General features: G+C 54.7%; 2 protein-coding genes across 11 annotated transcripts in view; both read right to left on the reverse strand.

The window, feature by feature from the left end:
- Positions 1 to 3,264: 3,264 nt before the first annotated feature.
- Positions 3,265 to 10,822, reverse strand: SYT5 (synaptotagmin 5). 6 transcript variants are annotated; one of them, XM_016936859.3, is made up of 9 exons: positions 10,488 to 10,665; positions 9,334 to 9,457; positions 8,575 to 8,747; positions 6,384 to 6,503; positions 6,088 to 6,255; positions 5,551 to 5,718; positions 5,261 to 5,378; positions 4,896 to 5,029; positions 3,265 to 3,854 (listed from the first exon to the last, which is right to left on the reverse strand). In XM_016936859.3, the coding sequence occupies exons 2-9, from the start codon at positions 9,410 to 9,412 to the stop codon at positions 3,654 to 3,656; spliced, it is 1,161 nt and encodes a 386-aa protein (XP_016792348.1). In that variant the 5' UTR covers positions 9,413 to 9,457; positions 10,488 to 10,665; the 3' UTR covers positions 3,265 to 3,653. The 6 variants fall into 6 exon arrangements, with proteins under 6 accessions (XP_016792348.1, XP_016792350.1, XP_063656917.1 ...); XM_016936861.3 differs by having other exon boundaries at positions 5,261 to 5,375; positions 10,488 to 10,575; XM_063800847.1 differs by having other exon boundaries at positions 5,261 to 5,375; positions 10,335 to 10,543.
- A 785-nt stretch (positions 10,823 to 11,607) lies between these two features.
- The window catches only part of PTPRH (protein tyrosine phosphatase receptor type H), a 29,035-nt gene continuing 20,881 nt past the window's right edge, over positions 11,608 to 19,761 (reverse strand). For all 5 annotated transcript variants that reach the window (XM_524398.7, XM_063800844.1, XM_009436413.5 and 2 more), the window contains 8 exons: positions 18,585 to 18,675; positions 18,020 to 18,110; positions 16,818 to 16,894; positions 16,577 to 16,711; positions 16,214 to 16,336; positions 15,854 to 16,014; positions 12,392 to 12,527; positions 11,608 to 12,279 (listed from right to left, as the gene is read on the reverse strand). In XM_524398.7, coding sequence (XP_524398.5) covers positions 12,130 to 12,279; positions 12,392 to 12,527; positions 15,854 to 16,014; positions 16,214 to 16,336; positions 16,577 to 16,711; positions 16,818 to 16,894; positions 18,020 to 18,110; positions 18,585 to 18,675 — 964 coding nt within the window. In that variant the 3' untranslated portion in view covers positions 11,608 to 12,129. The remainder of the gene's footprint in view (positions 12,280 to 12,391; positions 12,528 to 15,853; positions 16,015 to 16,213; positions 16,337 to 16,576; positions 16,712 to 16,817; positions 16,895 to 18,019; positions 18,111 to 18,584; positions 18,676 to 19,761) is intronic.

The following is a 19,761-nucleotide window of genomic DNA, read 5'->3' on the forward strand; positions in this document are numbered from 1 at the left end:
GCCTGAGCCACTATGACTAGCCTGTTTTTCTTTTCTTTCCTTTTATTTTTCTTTTCCGTTTTTTCTTTCTTTTTCTTTTTCTTTTCTTTTTTCTTTCTTTTTTTTTTTTTTTGACAAGATCTCCTTCTGTGGAGCAGGCTGGAATACAGTGGCATAATCACAACTCACAGCAGCCTCTAAATCTCAGGCTCAAGCAATCCTCCCACCTCAGCCTCCCAGGTAGCAGGGTCTACAGATATGCATCATCATGTCCAGCTAATTTTTTTCTATTTTTTGTAGAGACAGGGTCTCATTATGTTGCCCAGGCTGGTCTGGAACTCCTGGGCTCAAGCAATCCTCCTGCCTTGGCCTCCCAATGTGCTGGGATTAAGGCACGAGCCATCGTGCTTGGCCTTGTTTTCTTTTTAAATTGGTGTAAAACACACACACTATTAAGTTGATTGGGAATGACATTTAGTACACTCACAATGCTGTGCAACCATCACCACTGTCTAATTCCAGAACTTTCTCATCACTCCAAAAGAAAACCCGTACCCCATTTATCTCCCCATTTCTCTCTCCTCTGTCCCTGGCAACCACGAATCTACTTTCTGTCTCTATGTATTTGTCAGTGCAGGAGATTTCTTTTGGATGGAATACTGCACTATGCAGCCTTCTGTGTCCGGCTTCCTTCACTTGGCATAATATTTTCAGGACTCATCTATGCTGAAGCATGAATCAATGCTTTCTTCTGTTTTTATGACCAAATAATATTCCACTGTTGTTCTCCCTAACCTTCGCAAGCTTCGTTCCTTCTTGTCATTCAAGTCACGGCCCAGACCGCACCTCCTCAGCAAGGCTGCCCCTGACCACCCTCCCTAAGTTATGTCAGCCTTTTTACGTTTTGGTCCCAGTGTGGACCGCCATTTGTAATGGTTTTATTCTTCTATCGCTCTGCTTTCTTGTTGAGACAGAGACCCAAGGACCCCATTGCCACCATCTAAATCAATCCCAAGATTTAGAGACAGGCTCTCTGGCTGTGTGATTCTGAGCATTTCACAGGAATTCTCTCTCTCTCTCTCTCTCTCTCTCTTTTTTTTTTTTTTTAGATGGAGTTTTGCTCTTGTTGTCCAGGCTGGAGTGCAATGGCGCGATCTCGACTCACTGCAACCTCCACCTCCTGGATTCAAGCGAGTCTCCTGCCTCAGCCTCCCTAGTAGCTGGGATTACAGGTGCTTGCCACGACACCCAGCTAATTTTTGTATTTTTAGTAGAGACAGGGTTTCAGCATGTTGGCCCGGCTGGTCTTGAATTCCTGACCATAGGTGATCCGCCCACCTCAGCCTCCCAAAGTGCTGGGATTACAGGCGTGAGCCACCACGCCCAGCCCCAAATTTTCTAAAGCACAGTTTGGACTCATTTGTCAACTGGGAATAATGATCATGTTTATTTCACGAGTTTGCTGTGAGGATTATTATTGGCAGTAATAGTAGTAACATAAAGGGCTGTCTTCATAAAGACATGCTCTACAGCCACACACACACACACACACACACACACTCACACACATGAAAAGTTACTGAATTCCTTTGGAGAAAAATTAAAAATCTCATGGATATTATAATCTGTGTAGCTGTTCTATTTTCACTTTCCCGATTGGCTACCAGGAAGCTTAGGAGCAAGTTTGTTTGCTGCCTCCTTTTTTGGTACGTGGGGGTAATTTTTGCCTCATTCTCCACTTAATCTGCTGCTCAGAGAGTTCTCTGGCCAAATCTTATAGGTCTTTGTTCACCACCCAAAATTCTGTATGGGATGAGATAAGGTAGAAGCCAATGGAACTATCATCTTTGCTAGAAACAGAGTAGGAGGCAGCATTCGTTGAAAGAACAATGAGGTCAGATGCGGCGGCTCATGTCTACAGTCCCAGCTACTCACACAGGAGGATCGCAGGAGTTTGAAACCAGCCTGTGCAACATAGCAAGACCCCATCTCTAAAAAAGAAAAGAAAAGAAAAGAAAAAATTAGCTAGGCATGGTTGCATGTGCCTGTGGTCCCAGCTACTCAGGAGTCTGAGGCAGGAGGATCCCTTGAGCCCAGGAGGTTGAGGCTGCAGTGAGCTATGATTGCCCCACCGCACTCCAGCCAGGGTACACAGAGAAACCCTGTCAAAAAAAGAAGAAAGAAGAGGCTGAGGCAGAAGAATCGCTTGAACCCAGGAGGCAGGGGTTGCGGTGAGCCGAGATTGCACCATTGCACTCCATTCTGGGCAACAACAGCGAAACTCCGTCTCAAAATTAAAAAAAAAAGAAGAAGAAAAGAAAAGAAATAGAAAAGAAAAGAAGGGCTGGGCGTGGTGGTTTACGCCTGTAATCCTAGCACATTGGGAGGCCGAGGCGGGCGTATCACGAGGTCAGGAGATCGAGATCATCCTGGCTAACACGGTGAAATGCCGTCTCTACTAAAAATACAAAAAAATTAGCCGGGCGTGGTGGCGGGCGCCTGTAGTCCCAGCTGCTCGGGAGGCTGAGGCAGGAGAATGGCGTGAATCCGGGAGGAGGAACTTGCAGTGAGCCGAAATCGTGCCACTGCACTCCAGCCTGGGCGACAAAGTGAGACTCCATCTCAAAAAAACAAAAACAAACCAAAAAAAAAAAAAAAGAGAAAAAGAAAGAAAAGGAAAGAGAGAAATAAAACAAAAAGGAAAAAAGAAAAGAAAAAAGAAAGAGGTGAAGTTGAAATCATTGGCTTTCCTTGCTGAACTCCAACCTCTCTCGCAGGCTCTGGAGATTGTATTCCCTGGCTCCGTGCCTCTCCTTTGTTTTGATGGCAGTAAGTCGCTTGGGGGGTCAGGTCTGTGTTTGGATATTCTGGGGCCCCAGCACTCAACAGAAGACCTCAGGGAATATGGAATGGAAGGAAGAAAAAAAGAGAGGGAGGGAGGGATGCAGAAATGGGTATGAAAATCGATGTGAGTCATGGGTGAGCAAGCGAGTGGATAAATTCATGGACAAGCAAGGGAATTCTCGCGGACTCCTCACAGCCAACGTGTGGCAGGAATTATTATTATCCCAACATTCTCCAGAGGAGGAAACCCAGGCTCAGAGTGGTGAGTGAGGAATGAACGGGTGAGAGTGTGAGGGAGTCCATGGGGTCAGGCCAGTCTCTCTCAGAGGCTTTCAGGACGAACAGCACTCACACCGCCCTGCGCGCGCCCATTCCTGGAAACGAGGTTTCCTCTTGGGCCCCAGCCCTTGCCCACCCCCATCAAGGAGCATGGGCCCAGGCCACCGGAGCTGCTGAATATTTATTTGGCCCCAGGAGCAGTGCAGGGATGGGCTGTGTTGGAAGAGAGAGGAGAGCAGACGAGGATGGCTGATTGTCAAAGCAGGGGGCAGGACCCGGGGGCAGGAGAAACCAGGCTGCCTTCCCTTCCCAGGGGTCCCTGGGGCATCTGGGTGTGGCTGCGGGGGTCGGGGGAGTGTGCTGGAAAGTTGTCGTGATTGGCATCGTTGGGGGTGAGAAGATAGGAATGGTTCAGATGGTTGGGGTGGAAGGTGGGGGGAGGGTAACGGTCAGAGGAAGCTTAAGGGTGGGGCTGGCTTGGCTTCGGCCGGTCTCGGGAGTCTGGGGTCAGGGGCTAGAGTCCAGGCTTGGCCGGGGGCTTGGGGTGGGAGTCAGGGCGCAGGCAGCAGCCTCACTCGGTCCGGGGGCCGCAGCGAGTGCCACTGGGCAATGGGCCGCCGTGGGTTGGCCAGCATGTCCGCCCAGTGCCGCAGGCCAGCCCCGCCGGCGGCCGCCCCCACGGCCACCCTCCCAATGGCCTCGTTCTTGCCCAGCTTGTCGTAGTCCAGCACGGTCAGCTCCACCTGCACCTTCTGGGGTGGGCGCGGGAGGAAGAGGAGAGAGGAGCGTGAGGGGAGGAGGCCCCGGAAGGGGCGGTGTCCGTTTTCACGGCTGAGGGTACCTCTCGCTGCCACCCGAGGGCTCGGGGCCCCGGAGCTCGGGACGGGGGAGTGGGTGGGAGACGAGAGGGACGGAGCCTGCGGTGAGGAGGAGGCTCTGGCGCCTTTCTTCCTGCGCAGCCAGGTTTCTAAGGAAATGAACCCTCAGGACTCGGTTGCGGAGCGGGTGTGTTCGGCGCCTCCTGGGGCAGCAGCCTCCTAAGAGCCGCAAAGCTGCAGAACTTTAACAGGGGCCGGGCTAGGGTAGGCGCCGTCCCTAAAGAAGTGAGGGGAGGTCTCTTTTTCTTAGAACCATGTTCCTGAGGAGGGTGGGGCATCCTGGTGCCACGTGGGGGGCGGGGCATCCTGGTCCCGTTTAGGGGTGGGGCATCCTGGTCCTGCTTGGGGGCGGGGCATCCTGGTCCCGTTTAGGGGTGGGGCAGTCTGGTCCCGCTTGGGGGTGGGTCATCCTGGTCCTGCTTAGGGGCAGACTATCCTGGTCCTGCTTGGGGGCGGGGCATCCTGGTCCTGCTTAGGGGTGGGGCATCCTGGTCCCGTTTAGGGGTGGGGCATCCTGGTCCCGCTTGAGGGCGGGGCATCCTGGTCCTGCTTGGGGGCGGGGCAGTCTGGTCCCGCTTGGGGGTGGGTCATCCTGGTCCTGCTTAGGGGCAGACTATCCTGGTCCTGCTTGGGGGCGGGGCATCCTGGTCCTGCTTAGGGTGGGGAATCTGGTTCCGCTTAGGGGTGTAGCATCCCGGTCCCGCTTAGAGCAGATAGGATACCCACACCCAATTTTAAGGAGTCTCTTCCTGGAGTGGAAGAGGCTTCCTGGTCCTCATAGGAGGAAATAGACTGAGAGCATAACCTCAGACCCCCTCACCTGGTTTCTAGGGAGATGCTAAAAAGTCTCCCTCCGCCTAGCAATGGCTATTCCTAAAGGTCTGGGCTCTTGGAGAAGGGCAGGTTTGAGCTCACCTGGACTTGGTCACAGGGCACCTCGAAGCTGAAAGCTTCGTTGTAATAGGGGTTCAGAGTGTTCTTCTTGATGGTGGTTTTCTTCTTCCGCACCTTTTTGCCGCCCTGCAGCAGGTGGACCTTGACGTATGGATCTGGGGAGAGGAAGGAGGAGTCTTATAGCTCCCCACTGCTGAGTTCTTGGACCAACATAGAAACACTGCCTACACCCTTCGGGTCTCCTTAGCAGTATGCCAAAATCCATGCCTTCCATGGCAGCCTGGGCCTCCCTGTCCCCGAAGAAACCCTCGAGGCTCAGAAACTGTCAGAACGAGAACCCACCCCACGCCATCCCCACACACCCCATTCCCTTGCTTCCCACACACCTGACAGTCCTCCTACGTCCATCTTCTTCAGGTTTTTAGCCTCCAGGACGATGACGGTGAGCTTCCCGGCCGTGGGGACATAGCGGAGGGAGAAGCAGATGTCCCCAAGCTTCTCCTGCTGAAAGGAGAGAGGCCCATCACCAGAGCCCCGGCTCCACATCCATGCCCCCTCAGGGGTACAATCCACGCCGCCCTGAGGGTCTGGAAAGCCTATGATTTGATTGGCTCAGGATGTTGTGGGCGGGGCTGGGCATGGGGGCGTGGCTCGGGGCGCGACCGCGCATGCTCACCTCCTCCCGCGGAGCCGCCTGCAGCTCCCGCCAGGCCTGCACTGGCCGCCCCAGGTCCACGGAGCTCATAGGGACCCGCACCTCCCCGATGGCGTCATTGCGAGAGAAGCGGTCGAAGTCGTACACCGCCATGACCAGCACCCTGCCCCCCAGCTCCACGTAGGGTACCTGGAGTGCACAGAGAATCCGCAGTAGAGAGCAGGAAGTCAGAGATAGGGTGAGGCACAGCACAACCAGAAGGAAGGCGTGGAGTGAGGCAGCGAGGGTCGAAGCGAACAGTTGGGGGAACTCAAATGGGAAAGTCCAGGGATCCATGCGGAAAAAAATCACGGGTCAGTGGAACCCAAATCGTACCGCCCAAGGACCAGGCTACAGCCCAGGAGTCAGTAGTGCCCAGGGTCCAGTGGAATAGCCCCAGAGCTGGTAGCTGCCACCTGAGCTGTGGCCGCCTCCAGGAAAAGCGGAAGGGGTCGGTCCCTAGTGTTCCAGGGACTGGGCACAGGCTATGGAACACGGGGCCTGAAGGCAGGAGCTCACCTTGAAGGCGAAGGTCTCCCCAAAGTGAGGGTTCAGCGTCTGCCGATGCACCTTGGTCTCGTACCGCCTCCGTTTGTCCGGCAGCAGGTAGACCCGCACATAGGGGTCCGAGGAGCCACCAAGATCCAAGGCTGCCAATCCCATTGCTTGCAGAATGCCCACCAGCAGCTGCAGGGCCCAGGCACAGTGGGGGAGGTGGGGAACACTAGTCTTAGCATCCCTTCCATGGCTCCTTTCAGAAGGGGTTGGAACCCCCGGGATCCTCCCTCCAAAGCATCCCCTTCCTCCACACCCACCTGGCCACTCTGGAAGTCATAATCCAGGGAGTACTGCAGTCGTCCTAGCTCATGCTTGTCTGCCACCTGCTGCCCTGGCCCGGATGGTGCTGGCTCCAGCTCCTCTACTTCTGGCTGCACCTTAGGGAGCCAGGGGTAAGGGTGGGTGAAGTCTTCCCCTGATAGCAGTATCCATCAGGCTCAGAAGCCAAGGGAGGCTCACAGGTCCCTCGGGCTATACCTGAGCTCTCACAGGCTAAGCAGATTCAGTACTTGACTAGTGCTGTCTGCCACAGGCAGGAAATAGCCGTGGTAACACAGATGCAGTATGTTTGTGAAGGTTTGATTAGTGGTGTCTGCTATGGGCAGGGACTAGACATGTGCTTGTCATGCTTAGATTAAAACAAGTGCTGATAGTGTCCCATTGCCCACAGGAATAATGCAGGTTTTATTTCACATGCTAATGGATGTACTGGGGTGCTAGTCCAAACTGCCATGTTTACTTGTGATCTTAGCACAGCAAAACATGGAGGAGAAATGGCATATTTACTGTGTACTTGCCATTCTAAAGTTGAATGAAAAAGCAGAAGGTGTCTCCTTAACCTAGGCCAGCAATTCTTAAAATTCAATGTGAACCTGAATTCCCCTGAATCCTGTGGCAAAATGTCTGAGGTCACCTCTTCAGGGATTCTGACTTGATAGGTCAGGTGCTAGCGCCAGAATTTGCATTTCAACAAGTACCCAGTGTGATTCTGCTGCAGACGGTCTTTGAACATCACTGGTTTAAGGGACAGGGATGGGGCTGGACACCAGGACCCTAAATAGCATCCTTTACGGATGCTAATTGAACAGCTCCTTATTGAGAAGGAAGGAGGGGAAATACCAAGTTAGTGACCACAGACTTGAGGCTCAGAGAGGGACAGTGAATTCTCCAAGGTCACACAACCAGGAAATGGTCCTTCTTGGTTGGAAACCTAGGGCTGTCTGGCTCCCAGGCAACCACTGCACTCTGCACTGAGAGACTTAATTTTCAGACCCTGCAGTGACCACTTTCCATTCCAACGGCCTCATCCAATGCAAATGTCTTTTATCCTCTCCAGGCTGCTGCTGCACTGGCCTCGTCCCTGGATTCCTCGCTGCATATCTGTCCTACACAGGGTTCCAGAGGAGTCATCCTGACACCATCTGACCCTGTCCCTCTCATGCTCAAAACATATTTGTAGCTTTCATCAGCTTCATGACATGGATACTGCTGAGTTCTCCAGACACTTCACTCCAGAGTGCAGCTATTGTGAGAAATGACTCTTTGTTCCCCAAATAAGCCTCAGAATCTGGATATGGGGCCTGAATCTGGATATGGGGCCTCAACACATGCTCCAACTTGGACTAGAATGTCCTTCTCTCTGGTCTCAGTTAACTCTGTCCCTCAGGTCTCAGTGCAGAAGTCACCTCCACCACGAAGCCTCCTCTGTCTGACGCTCTGTTTTAAACTTTTTCTTACTGTAAATATGTCCCATTTTCTGAAAAAAATCAGCATATTTTAAAGTATTCTGGCACAAAGCTGGTTTTCAGCTTTCAGAGCCATTTATTTATTTATCTATTTATTGGAGACAGAGTCTCGCTCTGTCACCCAGGCTGGAGTGCAGTGGCACGATCACAGCTCACTGCAGCCTCCACCTCCCGGTTTCAGTGCCTCAGCCTCTCGAGTAGCTGGGATTATACCATGCCACCATGGCTGGCTTTTGTATTTTTAGTAGAGACAGGGTTTCATCATGTTGCCCAGGCTAGTCTTGAATTCATGACCTCAGGCAATCTGTCCACCTCAGCCTCCCAAGTGCTAGGATTACAGGCGTGAGCCACCGCACCCGGCCCAGAGCCAAATATTTATATGTTTCTGTAGGTTTCTATACAGTGGGATGCCTTTTCTGTGCTCCTATGAGACCCTGTAGTATGGCACATATTACCCTGTGTGGTGAGTGTCTGTGTCAGTGCCTGACTCTCCCACCAGACTGGGAAGTTCTTGGGAATAGCAACTACTTCTGTTCCATCTCCGGGTCCCCAGAGTCCAGTTGAGGGCTAGACACACAGGGAGGATGAGCCAGTAAGGTGGGTTCCTATAGGACGGAAGGGAGCAGGGACTGGGACCAGCTGGGCCATTGAGAGGAGCAGGGTGCGAGAAGGGGCCAGGTGGAGGGGCTGGGCTGGGCCACACCTTGTCTATGTAACTCTGGCCCAGCCCCTTCACTTCCTGAAGGTGGACCTGGGCTTGGGCCTGGCTCTTCTTGCCTGTCCGCCTCCGACAGCTCTTCCGGTAGAGACAGAAACAGCAGCTGAAGATGAGGAGGCCTGAGACCAGCACGATGGTGGCCAGGGCCCAGGGGGGCACTGCAGAGGGGTGGAGACAACACACATTGAGGCCTGGGCAGCACGCAGGCTGATTCAGTCCTGATTACACGTGGAAGCTGGAATGCTGGCCTCCTTTTCCCTCCAGCCATTTTCATTGCATTTCTTCCTGTGTTTTTCTTCCACCTAATGTGGCCTCTAGAGAGATTCGATGCCCCAACCCAGGCTGACACCATCTGGATTTGCTTGCTTGTTAGTTCTGCCTTTCCTTACCCGACCCCGACCCCCATTTCTGCTCAACTCCTGATGCTTTTACAAGAAGCCCTGCTCCTCATCGGGCCTGTTTCCTTATCTGTAAAAGAAGAGCTAGGTGGACCTTCCAATTCTAAGATCCCATTCCATGCAACACCCCTTGATCCGGTTTCGATTTTTTTTTTTTTTTTTTTTTTTGCAAATCTGTTCCTTCCTTTTACCCCATTTCGTTCGCATTCCAGTCCAGGATGACGACCCGGGATCCCAGCCGGATTTTCCAGCCCGCCTGCCCGAGTACACCCGTCCGAATCCCGCCCCTCGGAATCCTGGCCGGGCTTTCTCTCTGCTCGGCCCCCCACCCCCGGGTCTTGCTCACCTGGGCCGTGGCTGATGCGACTGGAGTCGGGAGGCGTGTCGGGCGATGGAGGCCCCGGGGTTGGGGGCTCCGGGAACATGGTGGCGGGGTCCTAGAGTCTTTTCTGCAGAGACACTCAAGCACCCTAGTCCCCCATTCCCACCCCAGACGTCCTTTGAGCCCCATGCACAACAAAGAACTCCAACTCCCATGAGGCCCTTGCGCGAACAGCCGCGTAGAAACCAGAGAGCCACCGCGAGTCATGCTGGGAGTTGTAGTATCAGCCTCCCCGCACTTGAGAGGGGGTGTCCAGGACCTAGTTCCATCCCAAAGGGATACCCTCTTCCTCCACGGCCCCACAGGCATCCCGCTGACTTCTGCCTCGTCCTCGCCCCTCCGCAGGGTCTGAACCGGAAGCGGGCGAAGGCAGGCGTGGGAACCAGCAGACCGCGTTGCCCAGAGCAACAGCCGGGCTCCTCTCAAGCGGGGTGAGAGCAAAGCTGGTTGCCCGGGCAACGGGTTGTTGCCAGGACAACGGGCGGGGCTGACGCACAGACGCGGAGTCCCGGCGGGGCAGGCTCGCTCCGGGGCCCACCGGTGCCTGGGAACCCCCCAATAGCCCGACTGGGATCCTGAGGTCCCGCGAGGTGGGGAGGGGGCAGCCTGTGGTCCGAGCGCCCACAGCCGACTGCTCCCTCCGCACCTGGTCCTGGGAGCTGAGACGCACGTTCCCTCTTCCCTCTCCCCAGTTTTGCTGGAGGGCGGGTCGGGGGCTGCCCGGTGCCTGTGCTGAGCCCCCTCATCCTTCTTGGCCTGTTGGTCTCTCCACGCATCCGTGCTGCTCTCGTGACCGCCTCGGTCTCCACGCTGTCTCTTGACCCCACATAGGCGTCTTCCCTGTGTCTGCCTCCCCAACCCGCCTGTCTCTCTTCCCTATCGCCTGGCCTCTGTCTCCAGGGTCTCTCCCTCTCCCCTCCGCCTGCGCCTCACTCCCCGCCCTCGGCTCTTTGTCTTCTCCATACCTGTCTCGCGTCCCCAGATCCCTGTCTCTCCGCTTCAGGCTGCTGCCCTCCCTCTGGTTGTCTCCCCAGTGCCCCAGCCCCCACTCCCACACCCCTTTCCTCTAGGGATGCGGATGCGGATGGGCTGAGGGCGGGGGTCCCAGCAGCTCCTACCTGCTCGGCGGCTGGACGGGACACTCCCGGGAGACGCCGAGGCGCCAGCCCCGCCCGGACCCCGCCCCCTGCACGTGGGCGGTGGCGCTGTCCCGGGTGCTGATCGCGGAGCTCTGCGGGGCGGGGGAGCCGCGGAGCGGAGCGGAGCAGGATCCCGTGCGCGCGTGTGTGCCCGTGTGCGTGTGCGCGCGTGTGTGGTGTGTATTGTGTGTGCCCGTATTTGGTCTCGGGTAGGCGGAAAGCCCTGCCCCGCCCCTCCTCCCGCCTCCACCCGGGAACCTCGATGACGCCCACAGATGTTTATCCTGGTGCTTTAGCATTTTCTGCCTTCTGGTCCAGTGGTTGGCCGTCCAGACCACTCCACTCCTCCCGCCCCAACACACACGACACACACCCTGTATAGCCCAAAGAACGGCATGCCAGGATACTCAGTCCTAGGACCTAGGAGACCCCAGACCCCCATTGGAGACCCAGACTCTGCAGGGTTCAGCATCAAAGTCCCCAGCTATCAGCCCCCAGACATCGCCCTCTAAGTTCCCCTAACACCAGTCCCAGGAGGCGGCCAGTGCGGTGGCTCATACCTGTAACCTCAGCACTTTGGGAGGCCGAAGCAGGAGGGATGCTTGAGCCCAGGAGCTAGAGACCAGCCTGGGCAACATGGCAAAATCCCGTCTCTACAAAAAGGAGCCAGGGTGATGGTGCGCACTTGTGATCGCAGCTACTCTAGAGGCTGAGGTGGGAAGATCACCTGGGCCCAGGAGGTCAAGGCTGCAGTGAGCCACTGCACTCCAGTCTGGGCAACAGAGCAAGACCATGTCTCAAAAACAAAAACAAAAACAGAACAAAACAACAACAACAACAACAAAGAAGAGTAAAAGAAAAGCTCAGAAGGCAAGTCTCCAAGCACCTAGCTCCAGCGAGCCCTGTCCATACTGCCCAGACCCTGGACACAGACGTCTGGACACTGCCTTCTCTGAGAGACTCAACCACCCAAACCTACATTTTTTCATGTGCAAATGTGTGGGTCCCTCTAGTCCCCTCCTGGACATTCGCCTCGATCCCTAGATACCAGGAACCCATCCCTACTCCCAATCCAATATTATTTCCAGACCCAGAAATCCATGGGACAACTGTCTCTGGGGAGAACAGTGATTTAATAAATTATGGGATAGAAGAAAAAATACATGTGGATGGTGGGGTGCAGAGAGACCTTGGGCACAGGGACTCCCTCCGACCCCAGATTATAGAAGACTGATTTGGTTTCTGAAGTAAAATCAAGGCAGGATCCTTCCTGCCTTTGGTCCTCAAGTAGCCAGAACTCCAGACCCAAATTCCTTCCTGCCTCAGAATCCAGGCCCCAGCCTGTTTCTTTCTGGATCCTGGAAAGACCCAGGGAACCCAAGCTACCATCCCTCTCCTCCTTCAGGGAACCAGGAATCCAGATCCCCAGCTCCCATAGGACTCATCTGAAGCCCACCAGACCACTCTCTCCTGGGGAAACCAGAGTTTGGGATCCCAGCCCCCTCCTCCCACAGCACCCAGGAGTCTGGGAGCCCAGCCCTCTGCTCTTCCAGGAATCTGGGCTCAAGTGGGTGCCCAGAGCTTGAGGATGCCTGGGCTGCCGACCCAGCCCCCTCGTCACTTAGACCTCCAACTTGTGGGCCTGGATGGCGGCCACGTTCTCGTAGATGAGGTTTTCGACATCCTCATACGGGACTTCCTTCTTGGCTGGGGCCTGGGCTGACTGTTGGAGGAACCGCAGGATGCACTGATGCAGGAATACGTACTGAGCCTGGGAAGCAGGCACGGGAGTGAGAGGCGTCCCCCCAAGTCTGGGCTGCGTGGAGCCCCAGGGTCCCTCGTCCCACTGCCTCCCGTCCTGTGTTGCTGAGGGGCTGCCTCACCTCAGTCTGCACCATCAACGGCCGACTCTCTCTCATCTTCCTTACAAAGCTGAAGGGCCCAAGGAGACCCTCGGACTGCAGCTGCCGGAGCAGGACGTCCAGGGCAATGAGGGTTCCTGTGCGACCCACGCCAGCACTAGACAGAACAAGGGAAGGGTCAGACCAAGGGGCAGGAGTGTGAGGCTCCGGGGTCATGGCTGATTGGAGGGATCTGTGTTTGAATGATGACAATAACTATGCCTGCTCACACCTGTAATCCCAGCACTTTGGGAGGCTGAGGCCGGTGGATCACCCAAGGTCAGGAGTTCCAGACCAGCCTGGCCAACCTGGCGAAACCGTCTCTTCTAAAAATGCAAAAATTAGCCGGGTGTGGTGGCGCATGCCTGTAATCCCAGCTACTTGGGAGGCTGAGGCGAAGAATCGCTTGAACCCAGGAGGTGGAGGTTGCAGTGAGCCAAGATCACACCACTGCACTCCAGCCTGGGCGACAAGAGCAAAACTCCCATCTCAAAAACAACGACAACAACAACAACAACAAAACTATGCCTGGAGTTCCTTCCATCTGTTAGGCTCTGTTCTAAGTGCCTGATGGGCCTTCTTCACTCCTCCCAAACCTAAGAAGTCGGATGTACTAGCACATCCATTGTACAAATGGGGAAATGGAGGCTGAGTGAGGTGAAGTCCCATTCCCCAGGCCACTCAGCTAATAAGTGGCAGAGCCGGGGTTCAAATACAGGAAGAGGAACTCTACAGCCAATCATTTAGTAATTCCTTTAAACACAAAAATTAGTCTTTTGTTTTGTTTGAGACAGGGTCTCTCTCTGTCACGCAGGCTGAAGTGCAGTGGCATGATCTCGGCTCACTGCACCCTTGACCTCCTGGGCTCAAGTGATCCTCCTGTCTCAGCCTCCTGAGTAGCTTGGATCACAGGCATGCACCACTGCATCTGACTAACTTATTAACTTTTTAATAGAGACAGGATCTTGCCATGTTGCCCAGGCTGGTCTCAAACTCCTAGACTCAAGTGACCCTCCCACCTCAGCCCCCCAAAGTGCAGGGATTACAGGCATGAGCTACTGTGCCCAGTGAAAAACTTAGCTATTTTAGGCTGGGCACAGTGGCTCACGCCTATAATCCCAGCACTTTGGGAGGCTGAGGTGGGTGGATCACGAGGTCAGGAGATTGAGACCATCCTGGCCAATATGGTGAAACCCCATCTCTACTAAAGTAACAAAAAAAAAAAAAAAATTACCCGGGTGTGGTGGCGGGCGCCTGTAGTCCCAACTACTCGAGAGGCTGAGGCAAGGGAATCACTTGAACCCGGGAGGCGGAGATTGCAGTGAGCCGAGATCACATCACTGCACTCCCAGCCTGGGCGACAGAGCAAGATTCCATCCCCCCAAAAAATAAATAAATAAATAAATTAGCTATTTTAAGCTGGGTGCAGTGGCTCACGCCTGTAATCCCAGCACTTTGGGAGGCTGAAGCAGGCGGATCACCGGAGGTCAGGCATTGGAGACCAGCCTGGCCAACATGGAGAAACCTCATCTCTACTAAAAATACCAAAATTAGCCAGGCGGGGTGGCAGGCACCTGTATTCCCAGCTACTCAAGAGGCTGAGGCAGGAGAATTGCTTGAACCTGGGAGGTGGAGGTTGCAGTGAGCGGAGATCGCACCATTGCACTCCAGCCTGGGTGACACAGCGAGACTCTGTCTCCACACAAAAAAATAGCTATTTGAACGTGAGCAATTTGTCACACTCACAACGCTGTGCAGCCCCCACCTCTATCTACTTGCAAAACACTTTCATCACCCCTAAAGCAGACACCACGCCCATTAGGCCGTCTCTCCCCATTGCCTGTCACCCTCCAGGACCTGGAAGCTACTAATCTCTTCAGTGTCTCTGTTGCTTTGGCTGATCTAGATATGCTTCTGGATATGCATACGAATGCAATGATGTGATGACATCCACCCAGCTCTAAAATGGGGAGGACATTGCTGGGCGCGGTGGCTCACGCCTGTAATCCCAGCACTTTGGGAGGCCGAGGTGGTCGGATCACCTGACGTTGGGAGTTCGAGACCAGCCTGGCCGACATGGTGAAACTCCATGTCTACTAAAAATACAAAATTAGCCGGGCGTGGTGGCACATGCCTGTAATCCCAGCTACTCGGGAGGCTGAGGCAGGAGAATTGCTTGAACCCAGGAGGCAGAGGTTGCAGTGAGCTGAGATCATGCCACTGCACTCCAGCCTGGGCAACAAGAGCGAAACTCTGCCTCCAAAATAAACAAACAAATAAATAAATAAAATAAAATAAAATAAAATAAAATGGGGAGGACACCCTTTTGCCATGAGGAGCAGTAGGACTGTGTAAATGTTCACTGTGACCGAAACCAGAGCCCCAGTCTCAGGGGCTGTTACTCTTCCTCATCTCCCTAATAGTTACCGTTAGGTGAATCTGACCTACGGGACTTCAGCATAAATATCAGGAAAGGGTCAGGTGCAGTGGCTCACGCCTGTCATCTCAGCACTTTGGGAGGCAGAGGCAGACGGATCACGAGGTCAGGAGTTCGAGACCAGCCTGGCCAACATGGTGAAACCCCATCTCTACTAAAAATACAAAAATTAGCTGGGTGTGGTGGTGAGCGTCTGTAATCCCAGCTACTCGGGAGGCTGAGACAGGAGAATCGCTTGAACCCGGGAGGCAGAGTTTGCAGTGAGCTGAGATTGCGCCATTGCACTCCAGCCTGAGGGACAGGGAGAGACTCCATCTCAAATAAAATAAAATAAAATAAATAAATATCAGGGAAGCAGTTGATGGGGGGAGGCCCTGCACTCCAGCACAGGGAAGTGTCTCCAGTGTTTCTCAGAATCTGTGGCCACATCCCCGTCCTGTGGCTTCATCCTTTCTCCCTTCTCTTCTGCATTCAACCTTCTCTGCCTTTACCTTTTCATCTTTCTTTTTTTCCTTTTTTTTTTAATCGAGACAGAGTCACCCAGGCTGGAGTGCAGTGGTGCGACCTCAGCTCACTGCAACCTCTGCCTCCCGGGTTCAAGTGATTCTCCTGCCTCAGCCTCCTGAGTAGCTGGGATTACAGGTGCCCGCCACGACACCCGGCTAATTTTTGTATGTTTAGTAGAGACAAGGTTTGTATGTTGGCCAAGCTGTTCTCAAACTCCTGAACTCAAGTGATCCACCCGCCTTGGCCTCCCAAAGTGCTAGGATTTACAGGCATGAGCCACCGCTCCTGGCCTGCCTTTTCATCTTTCGTTCCCATCTTTTCATCCTTATCCCTTTTCTTTTCTTAATCTGCTTCACGCCCCCCTTTATCTTCCACATCCACCTCCTCCTTCTCTCCCTCTTCCACCTCCCCTGTACGTTCCCAGGGTCCCGTCTAACACAACTGTCTGAGCCCCAAGGGAGCGGTTCTCTCAAGGGAGAGGGTCCTGGGCTGGTCCCCACCTGCAGTGCACAATGGGTGGGCCTCCCTCCATGGTCTGATCCAGCCACTGCCGAAGCATCCTCCAGAAAGCCAGCAAGGTGTCTGGGGAGGAGGGAACGCCGTGATCCGGCCAGGCCTGGTAGTGGAATTGGCGCACAGACAGTGTCTTCTGCTCCTCCACCTGGAAGGAGGGAGCACTCACAGGCTCTGGAGATGAATGTAGGGAGGACCTGGCTTCTAGCACCAGGAGCGGGTTCCCTGGGGCACACTGCAGCTCCTCAGAGGAGTGGGTGGAAGGTTGGAGTTGGTGGAGGGTCCTGGATGCATGGCATATGTCACAGGGGAAGGCTGAGGGCCAGGACGGGGCTGGACACACGCACCTGGAGGAGCTGCAGTTCCCGCACCGTCCAGTTCTCCATCACTTCCTCACCTACCAGGGTTACCCGCAGGTGCCCATGGGTGCAGGGCTGCGAGTCCAGAGGCCAGTAATGCTCACACTTCACCTGGGGGAGGGGGAGGGGTCAGAGAACACAACTCCTCTTACCCAGGTCTGTGGGGTCTGCTTTAGGCCCCAAATGTGAACCAGCAGATGGGCTGGGGGGAGAGTGGGGAACAGGTCTACACTGAAGACGCCTGGGGTTACCCTGGAGGAATCTGTAAGGTCTGGGTGTGGGGTCTACATTGGATCAGTGTTCGGGGCGGGGTCCTGCACCCAGTCAGCACCCAGGACTCAGATCTCTCACCCGGCCGGCCTCCATGCAGTTGGTCAGCATGACCAGGGTGTGGCTCTGCTGTTCCCACACCAGGCGCCAGAAGTCACCCACCGTCTGTGGCAGGGGACCCTGGGTTGCAATGAACTCCTGGGGGCTCCAGAGACCCTGGTTGAGGAAGGCAGGCGGGTCAGGGGGGCCTTTCGATGACCCCCGCCAGCTCTTATCTCTCCAGGCCTGCTGGGCACCCTTTCAATCCCAACCACGACCTTACGGGCATGAAGCTGGCATTGATGTAGTCAGAGCCTGGCTCCTCGTGGATGGGCTTCAGGGGCACCCGGGACCAGTCATCTAGGAGAAGAGGCCAGCATTAGCCAGGCAGAGAGACCCAGAGAGGCACAGAGACAAGACCACAGGCAGAGAGACCCAGAGAAGCACAGAGACAAGACCACAGGCAGAGAGACCCAGAGAGGCACAGAGACAAGACCACAGGCAGAGAGACCCAGAGAGGCACAGAGACAAGACCACAGGCAGAGAGACCCAGAGAGGCACAGAGACAAGACCACAGGCAGAGAGACCCAGAGAGGCACAGAGACGAGACCAAGACCCATGGACAAAAGTCATGCCGAGACGCAGGCAGACCCTGGGAGCTACACAGGGACTGAGAGGGGCGGAGGGACCTCAGCTGCAGGGAGCAGGCCAGGAGGACTCTCAAAGGGACCCACAGCCGGGTGCAGTGACTCACACCTGTAATCCCAGCACTTTGGGAGGCTGAGGTGGGTGGGTCACCTGAGGTCAGGAATTTGAGACCAGCCTGGCCAACATGGTGAAACCCGGTCACCATTAAAAATACAAAAATTAGCCAGGCATGGTGGCGGGCGCCTGTAGTCCCAGCTACTAGGGAGGCTGAGGCGGGAAGATTGCTTGAACCCGAGAGGTGGAGGTTGCAGTGAGCGGAGGTGGTGCCACTTCACTCCAGCCTGGGTGACAGAGCGAGACTCTGTCTCGAAGAAAAAGAAAGGTGGGGGGCCGGGCGCAGTGGCTCACGCCTGTAATCCCAGCACTCTGGGAGGCTGAGGCAGGCAGATCACAAGGTCAGGAGATTGAGACCATCCTGGCTAACACGGTGAAACCCTGTCTCTACCAAAAATACAAAAAATTAGCCGGGCGAGGTGGCGGGCACCTGTAGTCCCAGCTACTCGGGAGGCTGAGGCAGGAGAATGGCGTGATTCCGGGAGGCGGAGCTTGCAGTGAGCTGAGATCGCGCCACTGCACTCCAGCCTGGGAGACAGAGCGAGACTCAGTCTCAAAAAAAAAAAAAAAAAGAAAAAGAAAAAGAAAAAAAAAGGAAGAAAAAAAAGGAGACCCACAGTAGGGGGCAGGACTTGTTTCTCAAAGCGGGTAGGAGAAGGGGACTGGGGTGGGGTGCCGACTAAATCAGGGCTGGGACAAAAGCAGCGGGAACCCGAGACTCACAGGGCAGCACATTTCTGTAGCGGTTCTTGGCGTTGTTCTCTGAAGCCGAAGCCACCATCTGAGACTGGCTGTGGCCCACCAGGGAGAGTTGCTGGGGATGCAGGGAGAGGGGGTACCTGGTGTTGGATTTTCTCTACTTTCCCTCGAGGGTACCCCCCGAGCTCCCCTTGTCTTCTTCGGCATCACCCCTTGTTTATCCCTTGCACCCTGAGATTCTATGGCACCCACAAAAACAGAATATATGTGTGTGCCACCTGCCCTGTGGGGCACTGGGGAGGATTTAGGGAACCATGGGACTTCTTCAGGCAGGCAAGAAAGCAGGTGTCAGGGGAGAAAGGACTCACTGGGTGGGGGCAGAGAGAGTTACTTTAGGACTGACCCACCATTATTTTAAGATTTCAGTGAGTGGAAAGATAACATGGCTGGGAATCTCTGCACAATCCAATGACATATGTGATGCTACTTTTGCTTAATCCCGAAAGCCGTGAGGTCTTGCCAGGGGGTGGGGGTGGGGGTGTGGGCCACCGGAGGGAGACTGAGCTCAGCCCCTCTGTCGTCTCCCCACCTGGTACTCGTCTGCAAAACCACAGTTGCTGTCCCTCTCATTCTTCCTGACGTGGTCAGCGAAGTCTTCAGCCGGGATGTCCCCTGGGGAGCTACGGGTTTTGGGGGAGCAGGGAGAAAACACCATAACCTCTTTTAATCTTGCACTTTTGAGGGCCGGGCGCGGTGGCTCACGCCTGTAATCCCAGCACTTTGGGAGGCCAAGGCGGGTGGATCACCTGAGGTCAGGAGTTCGAGACCAGCCTGGCCAACATGGTGAAACCCCATCTCTACTAGAACTACAAAAATTAGCTGGGTGTGGTGTTGCACACCTGTAGTCCCAACTACTCGGGAGGCTGAGGCAGGAGAATCTCTTGAACCCGTGAGGCAGAGGTTGTAGTGAACCGAGATCGCACTACTGCACTCCAGCCTGGGTGAAAGGGCGAGACTCCGTCTCAAAAAATTAAAAAATAAAATAAAATAAAATAAAAAATAATAAACATATTCAGACAGCCCTACACTTACACTTCTCATGCAGACCAGTTTTTTTCTCCTTCCTGTCATCCTATCACCATGGCCTGGAGTCTATATCCACTACTCCAGGGAACACCTTTCTCCAAAATCGTCGTGGCCTCCCTATCCGTAATTGCAAAGGCCACGTTTCAGCCCCCACCGGCCTGACTGCTCAGCAGCATTTAGCACCACCGCCTGTGCCTGCCTTTTCTCCTGGATCTGCACTGTTCCGGAACACCCGGCCCTGGCTTGGCCCCCACCTACCCAGCTGCTGCTTGTGCATTTCCTGGGCAGGCCCCTCCTCCTCTGTCCGTCTTAAAAGGTAACTGTTCCCCAGTGTCCAACCCCAAGCCACTTTTCTTGCTGGACACACACTTCTTACAGGGTTTGGCCCATTCCTGTAGTTTCACTTTCTTTCTTTTTCTTTTTCGAGAAAGAGTCTCACCCTGTCGCCCAGGTTGGAGTGCAGTGGTGTGATCTCAGCTCACTGCAACCTCAGCCTCTGGAGCTCAAGTGATTCTCCTGCCTCCGCCTCCTGAGTAGCTGGGATTACAGGTGCCAGCCACCATGCCCGGCTAATTTTTGTATTTTTAGTAGAAACGGGGTTTTGCCATGTTGATCAGGCTGGTCTTGAACTCCTGACCTCAAGTGATCCTCCCGCCTCAGCCTCCCAAAGTGCTGGGATT

This window comes from Pan troglodytes, chromosome 20 (assembly GCF_028858775.2).
Source record: "Pan troglodytes isolate AG18354 chromosome 20, NHGRI_mPanTro3-v2.0_pri, whole genome shotgun sequence".
NCBI classification, from domain to species: domain Eukaryota; kingdom Metazoa; phylum Chordata; class Mammalia; order Primates; family Hominidae; genus Pan; species Pan troglodytes.